We start from the raw sequence: 27820 nt of genomic DNA, 5'->3' as shown, positions 1-27820 counted from the left end.
ATAATTGACGATAAACGCATATATCAAGAAGAGAGAAGCATTTTACGCAGAGATTCACAAACTGAAAAAGGTCACAGTTCACTGAAACAAATAATACGTTGTATGAGATAAGCACTCTTTCTTAATTTACCACTATGCTACAAATACATACCGTGACTTATCATACATACATACATACATACCGTGACTTAATATATTTGCACACGGATGTTAGTAGTTATTAACTAGCCTTATATTATTCAGTGACCAACAATTACCGGATTTCTGAAAATATACTTCGTAATTTTCTACAATTTCATTTTTTTGAATCCTGATGATGAATAATTTGGTTTAACTATTTGGAACCGAAAATAAGCAATTGTCAAGCTCAAGCAGAAGAAAGTCACATGATAGGGTTCAGTTATCTTCCTTTCCCTGCATAATAAGAATTAAATATAGAAGATTTACTTAACTCTTAAGCAGGCACGTTGGGATATAATGTACCCCACTATCAGTCCCTACGATGTGACAAGACTGTAATGTATAGGATTTCAACTGCTACTCCAGATATTTGTTCATTCCTCTTTGACAAGTGAGCCGATATAGTCGAATGTGTTTCATGCGCATTTGAGTGGAAAATATTCTTTTCTTATTTCAAGTGGACGCAAATTGGAAACATAATGACAATACAAAAAATGACATTGATCCGAAAGTTGCAAGAAATTCAATGTAGTTGGCAATCCTGGGTTTATCAATATTATTATAAATCAATAATGTGATATGTATTATACCATCACTAATATGCATCAAAATAATAATAATATACTCCTGTCGCAGAATAATTCTTCATAAAGTATAAAGGTGATAAAGTTCCATTAGCTGGCAACCCTGAGTATATTAGTTATAGTTTATATGTGATATATTATGACTGCATTATAAGGTTATGATTGTGTGTGACTGCTATATACACCTACACCACAATAAATATGTACGGTGTGATATTCTCCACGTGCCCACTGTTACGGAAATTGACGGTCCTGCTTAAGGGTTAAAGACAGAAACGCATTACAGATCTAATTATTAAAGAAAATAAGGTAAACATTTCGTTGATTGCGTCTGTAAGAGCTTCCATGTACGATTTCGACCACTGACAATATTTACTCGAACACAAGCGTCCCCTTTCCATAATAATAATAATGTACGGCTAAAATTCTTGAGAGGCGCTTATATTATTTTTGGACAAAACAGAAGTCAATGGAATTAACGAAAGAATGAAGGAAGGGAACTCAGTGGTGGAACATAATATCATTATTGAGACGCAAAACACTGACATTGTTTGATTTTTTGTCTTAAAATAAGGAAAAAGAACGAAAATAATAGCAATGATGTTAATTCAAGCATTTTTTTCAGAAAGGAAAAAGGTATTAACGGACACTAATACTTGTTTTGTAGTCAATGATCAGCCGTTGGTTTGGAACCGCATAATATATCAATTCACACAACAGGCACTTATATTCGGGTAAATACGGTACTACGTGGTATTGTTCATCAGGTTAAGTCATTACATGAAGATTGAATCACTTTATAGAACATTTTGCACTTTTGTGCAAGGGCTCTAAAACTGAAACGTCATTCATTCCGCTGCTAAACGTTTGATGACGATAAAATTCTTGTACCCTACTATGGACAGGGCTTGAAAAATCCACTCGCCTGCTTGCCAATGACGAGTACGTTTTTACATTTGGTGAGTTAAGTACAATCAATCAGAAACGTGAATTCCAGAATAAATAGCAGATGTCACTCTTCTTTTTATTTGTAAGAGACATGCCAATAAACAAAATAGAAAATATACTGATATGACATAAGTTTACTGTGTCGCAAAGTTACTTTTATATCTTTGTATAAATACTGTGACTGCAAAATGCAAAATGGTCTTGCTAGTAAATATTTTGTCCAGCTAGTACTTGCAAGCAAGATTTTTCAAGTCCTGACTATGGGTGTTTCTAAATTACCGGGTGATTCACTGGCGCACTGAATCCTATTCTTTGTACCATTATTTTCCCTATATAAACAACCACTTTATAAAAGAGCTCTCATTTCAATGTTAGAACCCTTGCATCATAAGTGTAGTGCTCCGCTATGACAGCTGTACACTACAGTTTATTTTGCTTAATTTATGTTTTATTTGTTGCTTGTTTGTTTACATATTCAGTTTATGTTTTGTCTTAATTATTGATTTAATTATTTTATGTTTATGAAAAGTTATACCCCGCTCATTCCAATCTGTACCCGAATTCCCATATAAACAACATATTAGATTAAAAATTCGAATTGGCAAAAAGGGATAAATTATGGAACTTGATGAAGTAGAAAGAAGAAAATTTACAGAAACAACGAAGTCTGCTTGAGAAAGGATTATTTAACATATTTAACAACAATATGAAAGTTTGTTTATGCTAAAGAATATTATTAGTATATACTACTAATACTCAACTTGAACAACTACAAGGCCAGGTAAAACCCAAATCATTTTCAGAAAACAAAACTTCGAATCACATGAAATACAGCACATTCGAAATAATAACATCACCCGGCGTAAGTTTTGCATCGTATTGCTTTCTAACAGACAATTCTTCCATAAATAACAATGTTTGGTAACTGAGGTAAGTATTCATTGTTTTCTTTAGTTCTTATTTGTTAAATATCCATTTCTATAGTATCGTAGGTGTAGTACATACTTAGCAATAGTTAGTTTTAGTATAATGAGTTTCAGAAGAGTTCTAGGTTTAGATTATTTCCTGTCTACTAATATTTTCTATTTTTCAGATGTCTCGTCGAGATTCAACGATTCTCAGTATCACCAGTCATTCCTCTTCATCACAGGTAAGTATTTTTTATTTTTATTTCCCTCATTCTTTTATCGTAGAATCTATTATATATATATTATTCCTTCAAAATTCATTATAAGTCTTATTATTTTAAAATTATACCTTATCATATTTCATTACGTTATACGTGCTATATATATTAAACATTCATTATATCGATTATTCATTTGACTTAATATACTTTCCTTTTATAGGTTAACCTAGTTGATGCCGGTGCTAGTATGAATCTTCGTCCGACACAAGTAAGTATTTGTCTACATTGTAAGAAACACCAATGCATTGATCTGAACTTATTGCTGTACATGTAGATATGCACACACCTTATTTTTCAGAGAAAATCTCATATGCCAATACGTAACATTAATACGGAACGTTAGAATACTTATACTGTACCTTGTTGCCACTAAACCATATTGATTATAACTGCACAGTACATTTATGTTTTGTATAGAAAACTGCAATCAACATAATAATCATATGCCTACATGAATAGTACTGTAAGGGATTGTTTCAATTTTGATTTAATATACTGATACAGATTCGAAAACACTGATAATTTTGAAGAAACTATGTTGTTTTACTATATACTTTCCATTACAATTTAGAGTGGCTGAGCGGAGTTTTGGGGTTTAGAGATCCCCAAATCAATAACCTCCTTAACGGCAGTATATTCTGTCAATTATACTGCAACTCAAACAAAACGAAATACCCTTAAAAGTAATGATTTGCGGTTTTACCTGGCCTTGTAGTTGTCCAAATTAAATCTTTAAGTTTAACGTCCCATGGTTATGCCGGTTAGGCTGAAGGAGAGGGTGATAATGAGAAATGAGTGAAACGGTGGAATGAAGAAAGTGGGAGCAAACAGGAGAACCCCGAGAAAACCCACGAACATGGTGTTTGTCCTGAAAGTCCACACGGCGCGAGCTGGGATCGAACCAGGGACCCCAAGCACCGGAGGTGAACGCTCTACCACTGAGCCACCGCGCCCCCAAAGTGAATTTAGTATTTCATGAGTAGATATTGCACTTATCATTATATTGAAATCGAAAGTAGTAAATCTAACCATTCCTGACCAGAATTTTGGTGCCCTATTCAAATAAGAGAGAACAAAAAGTATTTTAAAGCCAGGAGCCTTTCGTACTCTCTATTTCAATATCGAAGTAAAAACTAAGTATTACAGAGAAATAGTTTTTTTCTTTAACATAAACAAACTTTTATATTGTTGTTAAATAATCCTTTTTCAAACAAACTTCATTGTTTCTGTAAATTTTCTCTTCTTCTTCATCAAGTTCCATAATTTATCCCTTTTTGCCAATTCGAATTTTTAATCTAATATGTTGTTTATATGGGAATTCGGGTACAGATTGAGAATGAGCGGGATATTGCATAACTTTTCATAAACGTAAAAGAATTAAATCAATAATTAAGACACAAAATATAAACTGAATATGTAAACATACAAAGCAACAAATAAAACATAAATTAAGGAAAATAAACTGTAGTGTACAGCTGTCATAGCGGGGCACTACAAAAGTGTACGATGTGTTTATAGTGATTTGATCTTCATGTAGGTAATTTAACCTAGAAAACGAGGGCACAAAATAAGTAGCTGAAAACTCTTAACACACGCAATCAACAAAGTAAATGTTTTGCTCAACTTTTATAATAATTTCATTACAGAAGAGCTACTTGAGGAAACTGCCTTACAATAACACAAAATTTTATTATCTTCCAAGACTAACACCGCGATATACCTTTACAAACCTTGCGTGTTATATGAATGAAGCCAGAGACTACTTGCAATATCTCACCGGCCTCTATTCCGAATTCATACGAATGAGAGCTGCAAAGTAAAAAAACATGGTCAAAATAGAGCATTTGGAGAGGTTCAATTACAAACTTCAAACTGACTTACCATCATATTTTCACACTGCTTATGATCAATGCCATACAAAATACTCATAGAATACTAAGAACACGTAACATTTTTACGTACTTTCTTGATATAAGCGATTGTGCATATACATTTAGAGTTAATTTTGAACGTAATAAAAAGCTATTCTTCATCTATCTACTGCCCACAAAAACACAAATTTACTCGCTAAAAATGACCTTCCGCCATAGATTGAAGTTATTTTCAGAATGAAATATGGTATGTAAGATACAACATTATTTGGCATCTGAATCTCACCCTTAAGTGTCGAATTGCAGCTATTTTAAGCGTCATCTCTGGTTGCTTCATGCAGTTTTAGAGGTAAAAACAGTGTCTATGGGTTTTCTCGATATATTTTACTCCTCTTACTTGATCATTTCATCATAATTCCTTAAAATCTATCGCATTCCCTACTGTGAATAAGTTTTCTTCTAGCATTTAATAACTTCCCATATAAATCGGACCAACTGTTCTCAGGAAAACACTTTCGAAAAGGAAAGACACGGAAACTGTTAATATTTATTATGACGATGTGGACATGTACTGCGAGCTGGGAAAAAATACTATCTTTAGAGTGCGAATCAAATCCAATTGTAACGTTATTCGCCGATGATATCATCCACTCACCTCACCGTGAAGTTAAGTGATTTCCCAGCTCAACTTCATCATTCCGTATTTGCACTTTTCTTAACTTCACACGCTAATTTTTATGTTAGGTATACCTCTGTAGTGACAGACAACTTGAAACAATATTTGAATCTGCTGATTTTACACTAATTTTAAATTTGAAAAATTTAATGCATAAATATTGTCCGAAGCGACAGTGAACTTGGTCATCTCAAGTCACTGTGTCTATATTTCCTTATTTCCTTCAAAATATATATAAGAGCATAACATGTTATTAATAGAAGGTACCACCCGACGTTCCACTGACTAAAAATTAGTATAATATTGGTTCGAATGACAGACAAGAAATCCGAAATTTCAATTTCAGACAAATTGACAGATGTTTAAGACACGTCCTTTCTTTGATACATTAAGTAGTTAAGACGATATTATCTTTTATGTTCAGACGGAGCATATTCTTTATAATTTAAAATACAAAATGGACATGATTAACTTTTACTTATTATGCATAATTAATTATAGATCGCATTCTCGAAGTTGAGCGAAGGAACATGATCACATACGTTGCAAGCAAAATGGGCATTGCAGTGCCAGTTCTTTTGCTGTACAAACTACATTACTGTCATAGCATACAGTAGTAAATAAGGAATATGTTGATAGTAATTAACTAATATGAATAAAATTTATTTTTTTGCCAATATTTCGAGTACTTCCCACGGGTACTCTTCGTCGAGGATAAGGCTTAAGACAGACTGAAGCTTCAATTTTTACATCAATTGGCAACAGTGTTTAATATGGCATCACTGTACTATGGCTTTAAACTTAAACTAGAAATACAAATCACTGAAAAAGCAACGTTTATTTAAAAATAATAAATGTGTAACAATTTCACCAACAAACTCAACATATTGGTTCATCAGACACTATACACGCAAGGTTACAGTATCTGAAGTTCAGTTAGTTGGCGAAACAGTTACACATTTACTATCTTTATATAAACGTTACTTTAAACTCGCAAAGTGTTGGAAGGCATACGCCACGCATAAGATTACAGAAGATATTCAAAAAGATAGATTACGGTTTGATTTAGGGTTAATGCACTAGCACATTATAATACGGTATATAGAAAAACTGTATATACTTTCTTATACTACTGTTGTAAAAAAATAGGTGAGAACTGCATCAGGCTGAGTCTGAGTCTTACGTCCTAGCCCCGACGAAGAATTCCTGTGGTAAGTACCAGAAATATCGGCTAAAATACCCAGAACATTATTCAAGTTAATTGTAGTTATCATAATGTTTTCCATACGCTCAACAACCAATTACGGAATAGATTCCTCACGCGTTCGCTCCTATAAGTAATTAACCTTATTTAGATCTTAGTCTTTCAAAATGCTACTCTTTTCTTTAAGAAATGAGATTGTATTTCATAGTAATGAACGAGAAATCAAGTTTCTAATCAATTGAAGTATTTTAATTCTGTAGAACTAATAATAAGAAAAAATACATAAATAAGTCATTAGCACAGCCACACTCAAAATTTCTGACATGCAGACGAGATTTAAACAGATTATCTACGCAGAAATTTTGAACGTAAACTGTACTTCAAATTTAAAGTTAAGTTTTAAGAAAACTACCCCACCTTTATTATTAGATGTGCTCCCAGCTGATTCCGATAGTCCAAATCTTTCATGTTTCCTGGCCTGGAAAGTAAACATACTTTGTTCAATTTCTCTCGGTAGACACACTTTGCAGCGCTTTCTACCAAATATACTTCGCTCAATTTCATTAGCTAGATACACTTTTCAGTGTTATCTACCAAATTAATTTAAAAAAACTTAATGTTTCAATATTTTCCATCTTAACTAAACTAAACTTAAAAAAAAAGAAGAAAAAAAAAAAGACCTGACACTATACTAATTATTATAGCAAAAATTTCTTGACATTCAACGCTTTCCAGTGTTGTGTTCAAGCTGAACTACGGATCTTCACCAATACTTATAATAAAAAAAAATAAATAAATAAATAAATAAATAAAATAAAAAGACATCAGCAGTAGAAAATAACTAAACGAAAAAACTTTGCTGCCCACTCGAGAAAAGCTAATCACGTATATACACGTATAATGTATCTACAGTAGCTTTCTCCCAAGAGCAGCTGCTGCTCTCATACGTTATCGATATTAAAAAGAAAGTGATACGACACTATTTCGAATACTGAAAAACCTACACGAATTACATTGAAAAAAACTTGAAAAATATCACACGCCTGATTCGGACAATCACTGTCAGGAAATGTATTTCTATCTAATAATTCTACCTAACAGACGATTAGGAAAGCAGGGAAATAAAAATGAAGTTAGTTCTATTGAAATGAGCTTATACTTAACAATTAAGATTTGAACTGATTACACAGGCCTACAGAAAAAAAAAATTTTCTTGGTGCCTAAAATTTTAGAGCTGATTTTAACTATGTGTGGGGCGCTGAATCCAATAATGTAAGCAGTTTTTTTCTATCAGCTCTACTTTGGTAGATACAGGCTACTGTACCAGTAGTGTTATTTACGTTACAATGTATGTGGAAGAAATATTACAATCCAAAATAAATATGTAAATTATAAATGATGTAACCACTATTTCTGCATGCTTCTTGCAATAGTATACAAAATAAGCAAAAGAAATACAAATATTCTCGTAATAACAAGTTTGAATATGATCTTATAAACTCTGCAACTCAAATAAATCCTACTGTGCTCTATAGAGATTTCTATTTGGAAGAACGGCGCTCTTTTCTCATTAGTGCTGCTATCTGTCGGTACTAAACGGAAACTAGTCATATAGTAGTTCCAGGAACGTCCACTAGATTGCATTGGTATTCTACTTGGCTAGTGGATCGTAGTTGTTGTCTTGCAGGTGGAGTGACATGTTGGAACATGTGAGTTTTGTTCTGAAATCATAACTTGTATCGCGTATACTAAGGCTTTATATTTAACATCCGTGTTAGTGGCCTGAACATAAAATGAGTTCAAGTCGAAGAAGTTGTGTTAACCATCCTGATGTGTTTTGCTACATATGTGGTGAGTACACATTTAAAGACAATAGAAAACATATCAGTGACTTTGTAAAAAAAGCATATCATGCATATTTTGGTGTACGCCTAGGGGACCAAGATAAAACGTGGGCTCCACATATTGTGTGTAAAATGTGTACTGAACACTTGCGACAGTGGACAACTGGAAAAAGAAAAAGTCTTAAGTTTGGTGTTCCAATGGTTTGGAGGGAACCCACAAACCATGTTGATGACTGTTATTTCTGCCTGGTAAATGTTACGGGTATGAATAGAAATAACCGGAACAAGTGGACATATCCTGATCTGCCTTCAGCAAGACGTCCAGTTGTTCATTCCGATGAAATACCAATCCCAACGTTTCACCACTTGCCAGAGCTTTGTGAGACTGAAAACGAACGTAGTGAACATTCTTGTGACATGGATGATGGAAGTGACAGTGATTATGAGGGAATGTCAACAATTCCTCAACAGTTTAATCAAGATGAGCTAAATGATCTAGTTAGGGACCTTAATCTTTCAAAAGAATCGTCTGAATTACTTGCTTCCAGATTGAAGGAGAAAAACTTACTAGAACAAGGAACTAAAATTACATTCTACCGAACAAGGGAAAAGGAGTTTTTACCATTTTTCACTGAAGACACAAATCTCGTATTCTGTCACGATGTTAGAGGTCTCCTAGAACACATGAGTCTTCCAGAATACAATCCAGATGATTGGCGCCTGTTTATTGATAGCTCCAAGCGAAGTTTAAAATGCGTCCTTCTACACAATGGCAATAAATATGGCTCAATTCCAATCGCTCATTCAACACGACTGAAAGAAGAATATGAAGCAATTGCTTTGGTTATGGAAAAAAGTAAATATCAGGACCATCAGTGGGTGATTTGTGTGGATTTAAAGATGGTGAACTTTCTTCTTGGACAGCAAAGTGGCTACACAAAATATCCTTGTTTTCTATGTCTGTGGGATAGCAGAGACAAAGCAAACCATTGGTCAAAAAAAGAGTGGCCGCAGAGAGACGACATGGTTGTTGGTAAGAAAAATATTATTAACATGCCTATTGTTGAGTGTGACAAAATCATTTTGCCACCTCTACATCTCAAGCTCGGTTTGATGAAGCAGTTTGTAAAGGCGCTAAATAAGGACGGGCCGTGCTTTGCTTACATGGGAAACAAGCTACCTCAGATCAGCACAGAAAAATTAAAAGCTGGAATATTTGATGGTCCCCAAATAAGACAACTCATGAAAGATCCGGCTTTCGTGGAGTCCATGAATGAGACTGAACGTAGAGCTTGGACCTCATTTGTAGAAGTTATCAAGAATTTCCTTGGCAATAATAAAGCTGATAACTATGTTGAGCTAGTGAACCAGATGCTTAATGCATTCCAAAAACTTGGATGTAATATGAGTATCAAAATTCATTACCTGCACAGCCATTTGGACCGTTTCCCAGACAACGTAGGCAGTCTGAGTGAAGAACAAGGTGAAAGATTTCACCAAGATATTAAAACAATGGAGGACCGTTACCAAGGAAGATGGGATGCCCATATGATGGCAGATTACTGCTGGAACCTAAAAAGAGACTGTGCAAAGAAACATTCAAGGATGTCACGAAAACGAAGCTTCCGAAGTGTTGAATAGATCGTTTTGAACAAATTATTTGATTTTTTATTCATAAAAACTATTATAAAATGTAGTTACAGAGTTATTATGTACTTGATGTTTGTGTTTATATGGTTTTCATTATTTTCAAAGTGTTCCAAATAACAGATTTAAATGTCATAGTTTTCTTTTCACTTACAGTAAAACAGCACCTATGCAATTTTCAACGTTGTAGCAGGTCAGTCTTGCAATTCCTATATCTCAAAAACTAAAGCTGTTCGGGGAGAACTAACGCCATATTTGGATTCAGCGTCCCAATTCTACTTCAAATCAACTAAGAAACACCCGGCACCAAAACCACTGTACGCCAGTGTTATACATAAGTTTACTTACTACTGAGTACGACTGTTGTTACCCCACAGTAATTAAGTTTGAATGTGAATGAACTTTAGCAGAGCAAGAAATCATACCATGAACACGTATGACAGAAAAAAGAAAACCATATATAGAATAAAAATAAAATATGATGCAGCAAATGTTTGCTTTAAACACGCAAAAGCTGATGAAACTTAGGACATTATTACACAGACTAAAAATATTATCAAGCATAACTTGTATATGTGTATCTCTTAAACCTGAATATAGCTGAAACAGAAGTGCAAATACAAAATTCATTCAGTAATTCCTAACAGTACTGACACATTAATAACAACAGAAAAATCAAATTAAGAACTACAATTATATACAATTATGTAAGTGAAAACAATAAAATCAGCCGTAACTTGATACATACAACGAATATTATCTTTGTGTTACATAGTTGTAAGATTTATAGACACAAGAGTACTGTCGTAATAATACAGACGAAGTAAACACTATTTACAAACATAACCTCCCTTATACTCAAGTCTCAATTATACTTTAGTGTATTCGTTTTATGTGACTGTAAGAGTACAAACTTTTATTAAAGAAGATCCTTTATTCAACATTTTCCTCCTCATTCTCTTATGTATGCTTCCTTCCAAAGCTCATGTTCGTAAAAATCAATGTCATTATCTTTTCACCTTTCTCTAAGTCAAATCTACTAATTACTTACACTATTTACAATTTGAATGGCTAGTCGAAACAGGAAAATTAACAGTTTAATTCAATTTTATTTTTCTCCCAACTTATTATTAAACACAAACGAAATATTCTTCATGTTGATCTCTTTTTTCTCAATGTTACAAGATCATTATTTGTAATTCAGTAATCGCATCTAGTTATTCTGGAATGAATGAGACACAGTAACTTAATATTGATCAAAATATAAAAAGTAACAGAAAATCTTTCAATACGGTACTGAAATAGCGATCAATCTTCACCTTTTTTTTTTTTAATTTTATTTTATTTATCCTGAGTTCTTGATTTTTGTCTGATTATAACAGTTTATTGATACACTCTACTTCGTAAAATTCTTCTCTTCAGTACCACTAACCTAAATTTCAATATATACAGTATATATCCTTCATTCACTAATATAATAGCCTCAAACTTACTTCCTAGTAAAATACATTTACGGGACAATTTTTACTGCGGAAATTATCGCTAGACATCGAAAAAACGAGAAAATATTGACAATTTCTACACTGCCCTTGGTCATGATGCCTATAGTCATATCACTAGTTTCATACAATACTGACGGATTATGCACAAATTAATGTGTCCATACTATAAACAAGTACCATTGATTTGATGCAAAATATCTTGCCACATAATATAAAAGTCGTTATATGTATCAGCTTCCACTCTTAAAACTACTTCGGAATGTTTATGCTTTTATATAACTTTTACAATATCTTAGTGATCCGATGTCCTCCTTATAAAATATTGTGGATAATTAACTCTCATGCCACCCATTACCCACAAACATCTTCATATCTTATATGAGTTCCACAGAGTTTAAAATGAATGTCAATGTCACTGTATTAAACACTGGTGCACAGACTTCAGTTCTGTGAACTAATTCTTAACAGAAAGACTAAATGCTCTCATAAATTACTCAAAGCACATTGGAATGAAAATATATTTATGCACCAAAAATGAATAAATGTATGCAAAACATCCTCTAAAATACTTTTTTAACTATATGAATAATATAAATTAAGATCTGCATTCGTAGAATTAACTGAAATGCAAACTTTTCCCTCAAAACTGGTAACTCAAGATCAGTTACAATTTACCAAAATATATATAACTACTTCTAAAATGACGTATTAGTATACTGGTAAGGTTCTAGAACACAGGTCCCCCTTCCCATTTAGCTGTAATAAAGACCGAAAACAACGTGCCCTGCGGGGCTCTAACCTGCCTTCACTAGCTCGGCAATGCTATTTGAATTAAATATTAAACTTTGCTACAGAAAGGAACCAACCTAAATACTAAACTATATGGGGGGTGGGAGTACCTGTGTCCTAGAACCTTCCCTAGTAGGCTACATAGAATAGTTGTACAGCTAAAAAGTTCTTAAGATAATATAATGGGTACGTACAGTATTTAGAACTTACGAAGAACTTTAATACATTGATAATTAATATGCAAGATACTCCACATTCAGAAGATACTCACACCAAAAACGTATTGCGGACAACTATACATATTATATACTATTTAACTCAAATCACTGTCGATGCTAAAGGCATCTTTCACAATTCAGTAATAACACGCAGCTTTATATTTCTATGCTAGTATAGATAATCTTGTTCATGATTATAATTAGCTTAGTCTGGTAGTAGCAGACTTGTTTTTCAAATGAATATGTTTATCTATCATTTTGGCACAAAGTCCAAGCCTATGTTTTATTGGTCACCGAATTTCTGCTATCTACTAAATATATGATTAACACAACGGCGCAGGAAACAATACAGTATGTTGCTGATAAATAAAACTGTTCTCGCGCAATAGCAAACGATGTGCAGGCTGCATTTTTTTTTTTTTTTTTTTAAAGGAATCAAATAACAATGTATGTTTTTAACGTATATAACAAATGTAAGCTTACGTTTACACATTGGAAAACATTCACCCTGTGCTAGAAGTGCAAGGACTTACCATACCAATCCACTATTTCTCGCTTGCTTACTTTCGAAATATTACTATTATTGCATGGTTTTATCAGGACATTTAGTCCTTTATGATAATAAACAACCTACACTGGTACAATACAATAAAACAATTACGCTGCCCCCTTCTCTGTGAAGATTCAGTACTTACTGTAATATGACAACAAGCAAGTCCAACCTCGACTGGAATTTTCTGGTCAACATTCGGTTCTGTATTTCAAGAACCGACCAGAATATGCTATTAATAGGTATGTGATGCTCTTCAGACATCGTAATGTAACTTTCTTTATAATTTTTCCATATTATTTCATGGTACTATGTTCTGTGACTCAGTAACTTTATTTCTCCAAGCTGATAACGCATTATCACTGCAATGCGAACAAAACTCAATTGACAGCTTCTTATTTGAAACATGGATACATACTCCTGCATTGGCAGCTTCAAAATCATCAACTCTTAATTCCGGAGACGAAAAATAATTGTGGTCCTCCAGCAAGTCCTCATGTAACTGCAGTTCAGTGGGAAGAATTGGACACTCTAGTTCAGTATCAAGGGCTGCAGATAATGAAGCATCATATAAAAAAGATGGATTACTTTCGTCATGGAAGTTAAAAGGAGAATAAGGATTACTGCAATCTAAAAACGAGGGATTATTTTCATCGTCTTGAAAGTCAACTGGAGAATACAGGTTACTGGAATCAGAAGCATCAGATAGTGAACTTCTCTGCGGAACTGATTGCACACTTACATCTACTAACGATTTATCATTTTCTTCGTTAGCATTGTTTTCTGGGAGACACAGGGAAGAAGTTAGTTTAAGTCTTGTACCGGTATGAATAGATCGGATTACTTGAGATATCTCACCACTGTTCGCTAGTACATTTCTTAAATATTTTACTTGTGACTGCAATGAACTTATTAAATCTGCCTGCGTAGTAACTGTTTGCTGAAGTTTACTATTTTCATCTCTTACACATTTTAAATTTTCCTCTAAGCTTTCAATGTACTGTTTCTTTTTTATCCTATTTAGTCGGGCGTGAAGTGCGTTCTTGGATAGACACTTTGCTTTCTTTACGTGACTAGATGCTGACTGCTCTGAATTCTTCCTCTTGCTGTTCAATTTAAGTTTCTCCATGTCGTAGTGCTCAAGCCGTCCTATCACTCTAAAATTTAACTATTTTAGTAACTATTAATGAAGATCAAGTCCACAATCCAAAGGCAAAGAACTGTTAGAAATGTAAACGTAATTGGTACGTAAGTGCCATTTCTCTTACTGCACTAACAATATTTGAAGATCGTCGAAAAAAAATAAGAACACCGTCAACTATACTGAGTTTTCACTGCCACTAATAACACTGGTTTAACTATGAATTACACAATCAATAAACAAATCTATAAAGATACACAAAACATACCATTTCACACAAAATTCTTCAGTGAGCTCCAACTCTCACCATAACCTTATCTCGTCTTGTCTTGTCGTAGACCATTACCGGTCAAATAGGTAGGTGCACCAGCTCGCCAGTTATGTGTGCTACGATTTCAAAATGGTCAAGTGTACCTCACACGGAGGATTTATGATTCAGCAACAAAATTGAATAAAATACAGGACACAATTGGGAAGAAAGGACACAATCGGGAAGAGGTCAAAGTCAGGAAAAGGTCGAAATCAGGAAAGAAGTTTAGACAGTGAAAGAGGGCTGAGAGCCAAGTTGAACAGGGCAAAAAGTTAGAGGAAAGTGGGAAGTATAAAATGAAAAAGTAGAAAGAGTATAAAAAGAAGGGGATGTATGTACGTGTAAATGTAAAAGAAAATGTAAGTGTAGTGTAGGTGTATAGGAAATCCCACTCCACTTTCTTCCTCACAGAGCACCACCAAACAGAGGCACTCGCCGAAACGGCTACAGTCGAACTCCGTCACCTCTTTTCTCACCACTGTTGCCAACCTCGAAAAACAAAAACATCGATTTTCGTCTTTAAAACTATCATATATTACAAAAAAATATCGTATATACATTATAAACGTGATGATTATAGAAACAAGTATAATACTATTAATAATAGCAATAAAATATAATAAACTTACTTTACTAATGACATTTTTATCACACCCATTCCTTTAGTTCTACCTAATTGAATCGAGTTAGCAATTTTAGAATCAGGGAACGAACTTTTAATTACATCTGTTAAATGATCTGTCGTGTTCATAGATATTATGTTCCGCTGAAAACCACATAGCATTACTTCAGCTCGCTTACCTTATGTATTAAAGGTATGAGAAGTAGAAGTGGATGATGAAAAATCGAATTTTCTTTGGGCAAACTGTACATGTTTCATTGCATTTAAATGTTTTTTTCTTTAACATGATTTTTTTTACTACAGTCAACTCAGCAGTAAATTCGGTTCTACAAACTTTACATCGGGCTTTATATACATCATCACTAACAGGATCTCAGCAGTCCTTGAGCACAGCATCAATTAATTACTTTTTCCTGAATTTTTGTATTAAATGTTTAAGTTTCAACTCACCCCGTACTTTTAGTTTCTTTTGTGAAGTGGACGACCCTTCAGGATCTCTATCACTTTCCATAGCTATTTTACGTGTCCACCTAGATAATTAGGAAAACAAATTACATTTTGTGTAATTTCACTTTCCACAACCAGGTCCACAAACCGATTCTAATTTCTTTTTTCTTTTCTTTTTCTTTCTTTTTTTTACATCTAACAGCCTTTTTTTTCGACATGAACAACAACAATATTCCCACCTCCACTTAAATGTAATTGAATTTAAAGGATAGTTTCAGGGTTGTCATTTGCCAATTCTCAAATCGTTATTGACTTATTTTAGCAAGATAGACTGTTAGAAACTTCAGTGTATGTGTTTAGTAATTCTTTAATGCATACCTACAATTTATTTGCACATTCAAAAGCTGCAACAAAGTGTGAGGTTCCAAAATTATCGTATATTCGGATTCACCTATTATCGCAAGAGCATTATCGTATATCGTATTAAAGCTTAAATTATCGTATATCACGATAAATTATCGTATCGTTGGCAACCATGTTTCTCATCCTCCCCACACGCAGTGCTGCCAGCCTGAAGCATTACAAAATCCCACTTTGAGAATGAAAAAGTCACCCTATAATCTCCTACGTTGATCGATGGGTCAAATTCTATAAAAGTATGCATTTAGAAACACAAAATTAGACAAACACAAAATTAGCGTTTGCCAATGTACTACGTTTATACACTATTTATATACAAAACTTCTATACGTTCTTATTGAACAAGAGATAAATAGAATATATAGCATATATCAACTCACTTATTTTATTCGTCGTAAAGCACTTGTAATAATTTTAGACTAGTAATTTTACACTTGTAAACATAAAGTTCAGACGTGATGCGCCAAAAACAGAAACAATGAGCGTTAATTGTCATCAGTGTTGTGTGGCTTTCGTGAAATTTTAGAGAACAGTTCTACAATGCTGGCACAAACAAAAATTGCGGGTGTAGTGCAAGAGATGGGTTCCCGGCGCGGTATAAGTTTACTTTATGGGCTATTTTGGCATTTTTTATGGGTACTGAGCTGAGCGGATGCACTCAGTTAGGGTTGTCAGACGTCCTGGTTTTCCGGGACGGTCCTGGTTTTCAATTAGGACAAATAACTCGAAAAACACTTTCGGGACGCATGTTTGTCCCATTTTTCGTTCTTCAGATTGAAAAGAAAAAACGCAAAAACTAGTATGTCTCACATCGAGTATAAACGGAAGGTTTTGAAGTTTCATTTGAAATCCGCCCACTTCAACAATTACAGAACTGTGTTGTCTAATATACTTTCCCATGTATGGATAAATATTTCTAAAGATGCTGTGGACGCATTCAATAATTTTGGATTTATATTTTCCCTTATCTCATAAAGTTTTCAGTAATTTCAGTTAATATTTCATAACAACTTACTGTAGCACAAGAAGTAACACTTAAACGCATTATGTATTATCTAATTTTGATACTGAATTTTTTGTTCTGCAAACTTTTTGAGAGCCTGCGCAAGTCTTTAAAGAGATTTTCTTTTTGTTTATCGTTGTGAATTTAACGTAAATGTATTTTCTTGCTAAATGCTAAATTTGTATTTCTTCTTGGGTTGTGTTTCCGACTCTGGTGATGACGCAGCAAAAAAAAAAGTATCCCTTTAATTATAAATTGGAGCAGAGTATATGGTAGTTTGTGCAATATTTAGGACCTGTTAAACAAAACAAATCGGAATTCAGAATTAAGGCCAGGCAGTTATTCTTCTTACCTTTCACAATCTTTATACATCCCTTGTGGGGCTTCATTTGTACTAACTATGTATAGAATGAACTAGAAAATTGAGTAGTAACCTGGAAAAACAGGTAATTAATTAATTCTGACCAAATGAGTAGGAACCCTGACCTCATATATAGTCAAGATTGGTGTCCCGATTTTTCGTTTACAAATCTGGCAACGCTACACTCAGTACCTATACTAGAAAATTACTCTTTCTTACTTATTTTAGCTTTCAGCGCCGGATAACTGGCCTCATTTGCATATTTGGATAAGTCATTTGCTTTTCAGTTCTACAATTTGGTGGATACAAGGATCTACAGACTATTTTTCAGCTGACACAGACTTCCCCATGTTCGTATCTTGCTGCTGAATTTTCGGAGTTACTAATTTCAATAGCGTATGGAATTCTGAATAGTCCAATATGTAGATTTTTTTTTTGTAGGATCTTTGGGGATCTTCTGTAAGTAGTTCATTATTCACCATTGAAAATACGGTGCTTTCCTGTGCATTATTGCGGCGAAGAATTCACTCCCAGGTCTACCAGCTCCTCTTTACTCTTTCTCTCTCGTTTTTTTTTTTTTTTTGGTGGGGTGGGAGGGGAGGACAGATTTTGTGTCAGCAACAGAGCAGATATCGCTGCTATGGCTATTTCATTCTCTTCAGATGAACTCATCTTGTGAAATAGAAAAACAATAATATTTACGATTACGACAGTTGATTGCCCTGTGTGTAACACGTTTTTTGTCTGTTTAATACAGCGACCACGAGAGGCTCTGCTGGTAAAACCTACCTAGTTTTAAGGATCGCCTGAGACCCCTACATCACCTCAGGATAGAAGAAATTGCATGGAAGTTTGAGTTAAGTAACACTGTTAAGTTGTAGCCTGGGTTGGGGCCTTAGTTCAGATCCGTGTGAGACGGGCTTAAATATTTTTGCACATCACGTCACAGTTTTGGGATATTGATGAGAGTAAGCCCAGTTAACCGTCAATAATCGAAGGGTGGAAGTTTAAAAGGTTTTGCCATAAAGACATTGTGCTTCTCAAAGTCCTTTTATCTGTTTCTTCAAATAGATAATTATCAGCAGTGTTGCCAACAACGTTAATAATAATGTCACTAAACGTGCTGCTAAAAACTGTTAGAAACCTTAATTGTAATGGAAATAATGCTAGTTAATTCGTTGTACGACATTTCAAAAGTACATTCCGTAATTTAACAATGGTAAACGAAACAAATCTTGTCTCTAAAATATATTATCAAATCGCTAGGTTTAACACATCAAAGATAAACAGTTTCATTTATTCTTCTGTATAGCACAGTTGTGTACAACACATCTGTTGATAAAGAACCGGTGAAGAGTACAGTGCACCTTGCTCATGGAACGCCATGCGAAACATCACATTATAGATAAGTGGTTTTAGTTGTTCTTCTATATATACCATTTTTATATAGTAAATTCATATAGTGGCTGTTGGTAAAGAACCTGTGAAGGACTCAGTGCTCCCTTATAAAAGGCGCCCTGTGAAATATCATATTATAAATATTTTTAAAAATTTTTCTGTATACCAGTTTTGTATTACATTCATACAGTTGCTATTGGCAGAGAAAAGATAAAGAGTACAATCACTTTTCAAAAAATATGTATAAAGTCAGTAAAGCAATTAACATGTAGGTTTATTTGGAAAGATTATATAGGAGTTTTTCGCACTGCTACTCATTTATTGCCAAGAAACTTTCAAAAGCTAAGCGCAATCGATATAGCTAAGCTCAGTTTAAATAATTCAAGTTTTTTAAAGCTCTTTATTTACAAATTTGATTGTTCCTGTGTGTTTTAGAGCAGTGTTCCAATAATCAGTACTTATTGTCCTAATATATTAATACCTATATTAATTTATTGGTATATATTAGGATTCTGAATTACTTCTTCTCTAATTAGCTTCATCTTGTTTGACAAATACATACATATATATATATATAATACAAGAACTAAAAAGTATTTCTGTGGAAAAGACGTTTTCACAGTTTAGCTATTTACTCCACTAAACAAATTTGTCGGTTTTAATATATAAAATGACGCGCGTATACAGGGTGTAACTTAATTAATATAACAGACGTCAGGAGATTATTCCTGACACAGAAATAAAACGAAAACTATACACCAACCTGGGTGTAAAAATGCTGGCGCCTTGAACACACGAAAATTTATCGAAAAAATGTAAAAGCAGCCATAACTCAAGAACTAAACGTCGGATCGAGGTTGGGTAAAAGAGAATGTCTATTATTTTAAATCGTGATTCCATTAGTGTACAATTGGATGTAGTGTAGTGGCGGCGAATGAGTGGCTTCAAAAAAACTAAAAAATAATAGTATATCGTTCAAGTTAGAAGAACACTTAGAATTCGAAAGAAGAGAGATAAACGTGTGTGATCTATCTTGTCTCACAATCACTACAGAATAAACTCTTGGGAGAAGAATTTAAATGTAACGATGCTAAAATGGTGACGGATTAAATAAACGGGTTCCTGTCCAAGTTACGAGTGTGTGGAAATGGAAAAAAATAACTTTGATCCAGATTAGGTTTAAAACGACTCTGCATAGGATAGTCAGGCGGTATGTAAAGAAACATAACATGTAATACCCCAAAATGCAAAGATCATATGTGATGAACGAGTGCACAAGGAATTCTCCACATGACACAGGGATTTCCAAATATTGCGTGAATACATGTTGGCCAAAAGTAAGCCGCATTAAAGAGTTTCCTCCTCGTTATATATAATTCCGCGGAATATGGTCCTTCTGTGCACAGATGCAACAAACATGGGCGAAACACGTGATGTTGTACACGTTGCATAACAATACAAAGAAATGCGCTGGGACAGTATGCTTGATTTATCCGTTAGGCGACTCTTCTTCCAGGGATACTTTCGAGGGGGCTTCCCCTCCCTTGGAGTTGGCAAACCGCTCCTTTCCCTTGAGCTACAAAAACCTGCATTGCTATTGTAAATATACCAAAATAGAGTCCTAGTGTAGCCCACTTACGTTTTGATTTTGTCACTGCTGGAGAAATTTTCTAGAAGAAAGTCCATTGGAATTACATCCAAAAAATGGAGGAAAATATTTTTCAACGTTCTAATGTATCTTGGAGCAGGATGGAATACCTAGACGGAGGAAAGAGAATGTGTGACTTTTGCGTACACGTAGCTCATAGTACTTTCACTAAGGGTATGATGCTTTGGTCGCACATTACGGAACTATTGTCATTTGTGTCAATTGAGAGTGGCTCGTCGAAGGCTGTCTTGCAGTTTTGTTGTGGAATGACGTCAATTAGCGTGGCTGTGTGCTACGCAAATTGTGTGGCATACATAGTCTGATGCTTTGGTGTTATGTGTGTAATTGTTGTATAATAGGAGAGGATGTTGCGTTCAATGGTAGAGGTTGTTTCCAGGTATTCACGGTCGTATAAAAGTGTAGACGTTGGTGTTTAAGTAAAATCGATTGCGTTAATCTGTACGTGCCTGCGCAATGGTATATTGCCCTGTCCACGAGCTGGCACTATGGACCTCATTTATGGAGATGCAAGGGGAAAAAACCCAGAGGCGAGCCGTTTGTATCGTGACCGTCACCTTCAAAGGAAAGTAACTTTCCCTGTATTTTTCCACGCCTCCATATTTGCCTTCGAGAGATAGGATCTTTTCACTTTCCCCTACGTGAAATCTTACGAAATCGCACCATGTGTGCAGTTGAATTTGAAGACAACGTACTGGGAGTGGTCAGAGACCGTCCTGAAACTAGCAGTAAACATGTATAGAGCGTAAAATCTACATGCAACTCTAGTGAACGATCAGTAGCAGAGTATTAGTGTGAGAGTGTGATGGAGTATGGTGGATAATTTTGTGGTAAGACCTTATTTATTACCGGCCCACCTATATGGGAGTACGTATATTTTATTTTTAAATAATGTTCTCCCAAAATTTTTAGAACATGTGCCCTTGAACATAAGACAGCAGATGTTGATTACCAGTATGACAGTGCACCTGCACATTTTGACAGGTATATGCAGACCTACCGAAATGAAACATTCCCAGATCGTTGGATTGGGAGAGAAGTACCTGTGTTATGATCACCTCGTTTACCCTATACCTCACGTCCCTTGATTTTTTTGGAGGGGGGTAGGAAACGCCTTTTGTATGCAACACCAGCCATGATAGCTGAAGAACTTGTTGCTCGAGCAAATATAGCTGCGACAGTCATCTCCGAAGTTTCGGGTGCTTGACCTCACGCAGAAATCTCTGCTTTGCCGATGTCAACGGTCTACAACATCGGACTGTGAACTGTCATTCTTCACAGTAGCTGTCTCGTATACACATACTGCATTGCGCAAATACTGTAAAGTTATCCTATTTGTACTGAGTATTTTACACTTATCCTACTTTGTATGAAACAAAATAAATCGGTAGTTGGAAACTATACTTCTTTTTATTGTGCAATACGCACAATAGCTTGAGTTTCGTCCAGGTCCATTGCTTCTGTGCTCTGAATATATGTTCCATTGGAATTACGTATCACGAGGAGGAAATCTTCATGCAGCTTACTTTCGCCCGAATTGTATTCATATAATTTGTGAGAATCGCTGTTGTCATGTGAAAAATCCTTGTACTCTCGTTCAATATACATTACCTTTACCGACTGACCGTCTTATGCACAGGCATTATAAACCTAATCTGTATCAAAGTTATTTCTCCATTTTCACATCTTAACTTGGACAAGAATCTGTTCATTTATTATTCGTTACCATTAACCTAGAAGATATAACTGAGATACGTTAAAGACTTCTTTTCATTTAAATTCTTCTTTCGAGATTTCATTCTGTGCTGAAATAAAATAGATCAATCACATGTGTGTGTCTCTCTTTCTTTCGAATTCTAAATGTTCTGATCTGAACGATGTACTATTACTTTTGATTGTTGAAATCTTGTACTTGATTGTTGTTCATTTTCCACATTCACCGTTTGCTAAAATACTCGAAGGAATACTCCAGTTTCTTGGTGAGTCGCCCTTGCATCGCCACTGTACTACATCCGAGTGCACACTCACTTTTGCGCGATTTCGATACCACATTTTGTTCTTGAGTATGGTTGTTTTTGCATTTTTTCGAAAATATTCGGGTGGTCATAGCTCCGAGGCATTTCTACACTCAGGTTGGTGTATACTTTTCTTTTTATCTCGGAGACAGGAATCAACTCCTGACGTTTACTAGATTAAGTTACATCGTATATATATATAAACGATAATACGTATTCGGGTGCCCTTTTGGTAGACTTGTCCACCGCCCTCGTTTGTATCCCAGCACTGGCGTGTTCAGCTGACATCATAAGTATAGGTAGATAAAGAAACTTTCATTTGATAATCAAATTTATATGTATATGTCCTTTTAGAATATCAGTTAGTTTTTTAACATTTTTTTAAAAAATAGGCAAAATATCATGTGTTTATTAATTGCATTATCTTAACTGATACTCTATTTTGCGGACAAGAAGTATGCGTATTCTTCCTTTAACTTATATAGAATAGACATACTTTTAAGTATAATGTACCTTTTATTGAGTACTCTTTTGATAATTGTACGGGATGTGGAAATAAAATGCAAAAATGTAATTTAAAAATTATTGTAAAATTAAAAAAATGTAATTAAAAATTGTATATATAATAAAAATGTATATATATAATAAAAAATAAAAATGTAAATAAATATAATAAAACATTTAAAAAAGTATTTGAATATAAGGATATATATACAATGTTCTATAGGTATTTACATAAGGTTGTACTTGATTTGCAACAAAAATAAGTTAAGATTTGAATTATGCTATATACAATTAATATTTACAATATAAGAAAAAATATTTACAATATATGTAAATTCTATTTACATTATATATTATTTACAAAATGAGGGGGTGCGGTGTGGGGGTTGCAGGTATGTTATAGCGATGATATAATAACCAGTACTTGCGAATATGAAAGGAATCTTATAGTATAGAATATTTATATGCTATATCCAGGTCAGTTCGTGCCAAGGAAAATGTATGATTACTATAGATGTTTTCACCTCCATTCACACTATTATTTACATTATATTTACATGTGAAAAATAATTATATACATATATACACACACATATACAACGATACTTGTATTTTTTAACATTTTTATTTGTATTTATGGGCAAAATGCACTTTTAAAATATGCACAAGATGTTCAAAAAAGGAAGAAGGAGAATATGAAAAGAGAAATAGAAGTAATTTCTCTTCTGTTGTTATGCGATAATATTTTGTTATGATAGTGTTTTGACCATGTGAGTTTAGTTGCCATAGCAACGAATATAAATAATATATAAAAACGAAGGATCCGTCTCGTGACAACTGTATGTAAAACTTTTAAAAACTGTGTAAATGTTTAGCTGTTGCGTGCTAAAATAAAAAAGGTAATATATTGCAGTGTTTAGACGTATTTTGATAAATCAGTAACCTTGGTTATATAAATATACAAACTGCGGACCTTATGTCACAAATAGGCATTATCTGTAACAGGATATCTTCATATATAAATTGGTGGTTTGCCGCCTCAGGACTTAGGAGATTTGTGTGAAGATAAGTAAATAATCTCCTAGATAATTAGTTCCAGGATTGCAGATTGATTTTAAGGTTACGTAATAATTTTATTAAATACATCAAAATCGGAATATACTTTATCAAGGAGTGGAAGAAAAATTTTCAGAAACATCAAAATGAGTCTTCCAGGTATTGAAAATACAACTGAATCAAATTGTAATAGGGAGATGAACTCCTCTGACCTAGCCGACGTCATAAAACAACTGAGGCAAGATTTTGGTGAGCGAATGAATCAACAAATGGAACAAATGAATCAGCAGATGGGGCAACTAAGGCAAGATCTTGATGAACAGATGAAACAACTCGACAGTAAAAACGACATTAATAGTCAACGTTTATCAGAACAGATTAATTAGACAAATCAACGAATTGAACAAAGTGATCTTAAAATGGAACAGATTACACGTAGTTTTACCGAGGTGCGAAATTCCGTTGAAGTAATAGAAACTATAGTTATTGAACACACCGACCAAATACGTGAACCTGAACCTTCCAGACAAACTACAGAAAATACAAATCCTGAATTTGCATTGATGAAATTTGCTGAGTGTTCGCAAAAACATACTACGGTATTGGTTGAATTAGATTATCCAGACTTCTCTCGTCTTACTGATGCTGTGTGTATCGAAGATTTTAGTATGCATCAATATGTGAAAAGTTATGGTCATATTCATCTATTGAGTGCTATTGGTTGCTTGTATTCACATTCACAGTATAATCAACATGATATTAATTCTGAAGATGAAGTAATTGGAATAGAATCGTTTAATGATCTGTACACGACATTGGTTCGTGTAGCAGGAAGAAATTTTATTCCAGTATTCATGAAATTCAGAAATAGAACGTGTCTTCTCACCAATGCTTGTAGTGATTGGTCGATTGAGTTGGAGCTGTTGAAGTGTTCACTCAACGAAAAGACCAGAATGATAATAGTGAACAATCTGATGATGCTTTTACAGAACGTGGTGCAATGCGTTGACATCAATCATCTAGGTGTGACATTGCAAAATTTTGAGAATCCATCAATGGTGCAATACAATACTTACATGAACAAACTAACCTTGATAGAAACTAAGTTTGAAATATCCATGTGAGATTAAAGTGTGATTCCAATGTAAAAAGTAACGTTAAATTCACGCATACCGGTAATGTAACAGAATCTAATTTTAGTAACAACCAGTGGCGGCGGTTGTTACTGTTACTGTTACTGTTACTGGTTCTGTTGTTATGCGATAATATTTTGTTATGATAGTGTTTTGACCATGTGAGTTTAGTTGCCATAGCAACGAATATAAATAATATATAAAAACGAAGGATCCGTCTCGTGACAACTGTATGTAAAACTTTTAAAAACTGTGTAAACGTTTAACTGTTACGTGCTACAATAGAAAAGGTAATATAATGCAATGTTTAGATGTATTTTGATAAATCAGTAACCTTGGTTATATAAATATACAAACTGGAGACCTTATGTCACAAATAGGTCTGTAACAGGATATTGTCATACATACACTTGAGCAAACTATTACGGGACTTCGACCTTGATAATCATAAGGAATGGTACGGTAATCTGTCATACTGTCATGGTTCAACCGTGGTCTTTTATTGTTTACTTTCCGATGAGTTTTTGTTCTCAGGTCGTGAAACAATGGTAAACCCAGTCTTACATGAAATCCTCCGTGGGAAGTTTAACTTTCTTCCTCAATTTTTCCACAAACCAAGTTATAAAATGTTCATAATTAATTTCTTTCCGCGTTCTACTGTCCAAAGTAACACCCCTGATTTTATATAGAGAATAAAATTTGCCCGTTCCAATTTCTTTTAATCTATACGCGTAATTTTAGCCCCTAAACCAATAAACATATTTCTCACCCTTCCGGAACTTCTTTGGTTAGTTCACCCAGGTAGGACCCAGTTGTAAGCTTGGGCTTATCATTGCCTCGTTGTATATACATAATGCTGTCCGTGTCACAGTACAAAACATTTCCAGGTCCTTCTGATGTCAATAGGTCATAAAGCCGAAGCCTTGCACATGACGTAATAAAAGCAGCAATCACGACATTCGAGGACTTCTTCAGTTTGCTTTCATTCTCGATGTCTTTGTACATTACAATCAGGTGTTCGTCAGCAAGGGCAGTGCTGATTGAACCTCATGTTGCGGCGACAATAGATATGTAAAAAAAACTCTCTGGATTATCAATGATTTTTGTTTGCGGTAATTCCGTTTGCTGCGATCTTGGCGATATACTTCAATCCTGGGTTCTTGCTGATATTGTTATGATTTAACTGTATGCCTTTATGGGCAAGATACTCGTTAATATTTCTTTCTTCGTCTCCTTTATTTTGACATGAGGCAGGAAAACCAGACGCCTCCTGCTTCGTTTGGAGGAAAGAATTCACGTAGTCGCGGAACAAACTACGCGCATTACAATCCTCCGAACCGGTTAGTTCGGATTCCCATATTTCCTTTATTCCGAGTATCTTATATCCGGCTTGTATTGCTTTATGGAGTTCAGGGGTGCAAAACGTACCAGTAATAGCCCGGTTCTTATCGCAATGCAAACAATCATTGAGAGTTTCCTCCTCCATACATGTACGACAAAGACCGAAATGTAATCGGCATCCCCACAACGTACGGAAGAATCCTAAAAAAAAAGATATTTGGGGACAAGATGGTGCATTTAACCAGCCCATGGATACTTTCCGCTTCTGGAAAGTCTGTCCCCCTATGTATTTTTGTCATACCTATTGGCAACGGCTTACGTGCCATTACTCAGGGGTAGAGACTCGTGATATCCAGATATTGAATGTTTTCATCATTACACTCATACAGCGCATTGAAACATTCTGTGCGACCGTCATTAAATGCGTGTTTGGGGATCAAATGATCGACAATATCCTTACATTGAGTCTTGATAAACTCCTGTATGAACTTATCCTTTTTCACCTGATCATCCCACTCGCATTTCCAGATTTCAATAAGGTTAAAACCTCGGCTACGTAGGTAATTTGCTTTAATGACAGTCTGCTCATAACGTTGCTGCATAATTCTACGATGAGACGTGGGGTCGTCAAGTTGTTTATGACGCAATTTTGGATAACACATGCGACAACAATGCCAAAAACAACCACAAAATTGTAGCTATCTTACTAGTTAGTTCGTATCCATCAGCCTTATGCTTACCAAATCGTCTTTCGTTACCATTTTCCGAACACTGAATTTTAGTTACCCCTTGTTAATTTCATGTATCGCAACCATTGCAATGCTTTCACACTTTGACGGTCACTATAATCAAATCCAAGAGTTCGAATTACACCAATTGAATTTTTAGGCAAATATAAGTTACAATAAACATGCATAGCAAGACTGGCTATCGTACTTGAAGAAATGGAACATTGGGTGCCGCCAGTTTTCTCTTCGAACAGGTCTGAGAATATTATGACACCCTCAGCTAAAATTCTTACGCCATTATAACAGTACGCGAGCATCTCCTTTTGGAGATGATACTCCTCGCCGCTTGAAGCACGTTCTTGGTCTCAGGCGATTACCTGTCTTTTCTTTTAGGAGACAAAATGTCGGGATCAAAATACTTAAGATCCGGAATTTTGCCTACATAATATTGATTATTCGGTGTATTAAATAAA

At 34.5% G+C, this 27820-nt stretch overlaps 2 protein-coding genes across 6 annotated transcripts in view; both read right to left on the bottom strand.

Moving 5' to 3' along the window:
- Positions 1 to 15080, bottom strand: part of LOC145660556 (RNA demethylase ALKBH7, mitochondrial) — a 37961-nt gene extending 22881 nt beyond the window's left edge. For 2 of the 5 annotated variants that reach the window (XM_081725773.1, XM_081725775.1), the window contains exons 1-3: positions 14612 to 14760; positions 7070 to 7130; positions 4622 to 4710 (exon numbers count right to left, since the gene is read on the bottom strand). The gene's annotated coding sequence lies outside the window, so the exon portion shown is untranslated. Of the gene's footprint in view, positions 1 to 4621; positions 4711 to 7069; positions 7131 to 14611 lie in introns of all 5 variants that reach the window. The other 3 variants (XM_081725772.1, XM_081725774.1, XR_014126825.1) reach the window with 2 other exon arrangements.
- Positions 9811 to 14605, bottom strand: LOC145660557 (uncharacterized). The gene has a single exon (XM_081725777.1). The coding sequence runs from the start codon at positions 14329 to 14331 to the stop codon at positions 13504 to 13506; it is 828 nt and encodes a 275-aa protein (XP_081581903.1). The 5' UTR covers positions 14332 to 14605; the 3' UTR covers positions 9811 to 13503.
- Positions 15081 to 27820: the final 12740 nt, after the last annotated feature.

This window comes from Thermobia domestica, chromosome 9 (genome assembly GCF_964235325.1).
Source record: "Thermobia domestica chromosome 9, izTheDome1.hap1.1, whole genome shotgun sequence".
NCBI lineage: Eukaryota > Metazoa > Arthropoda > Insecta > Zygentoma > Lepismatidae > Thermobia > Thermobia domestica.
The sequence above is the reverse complement of the archived record's forward strand: the minus strand, read 5'-3'. Positions and strand labels throughout refer to the sequence as shown.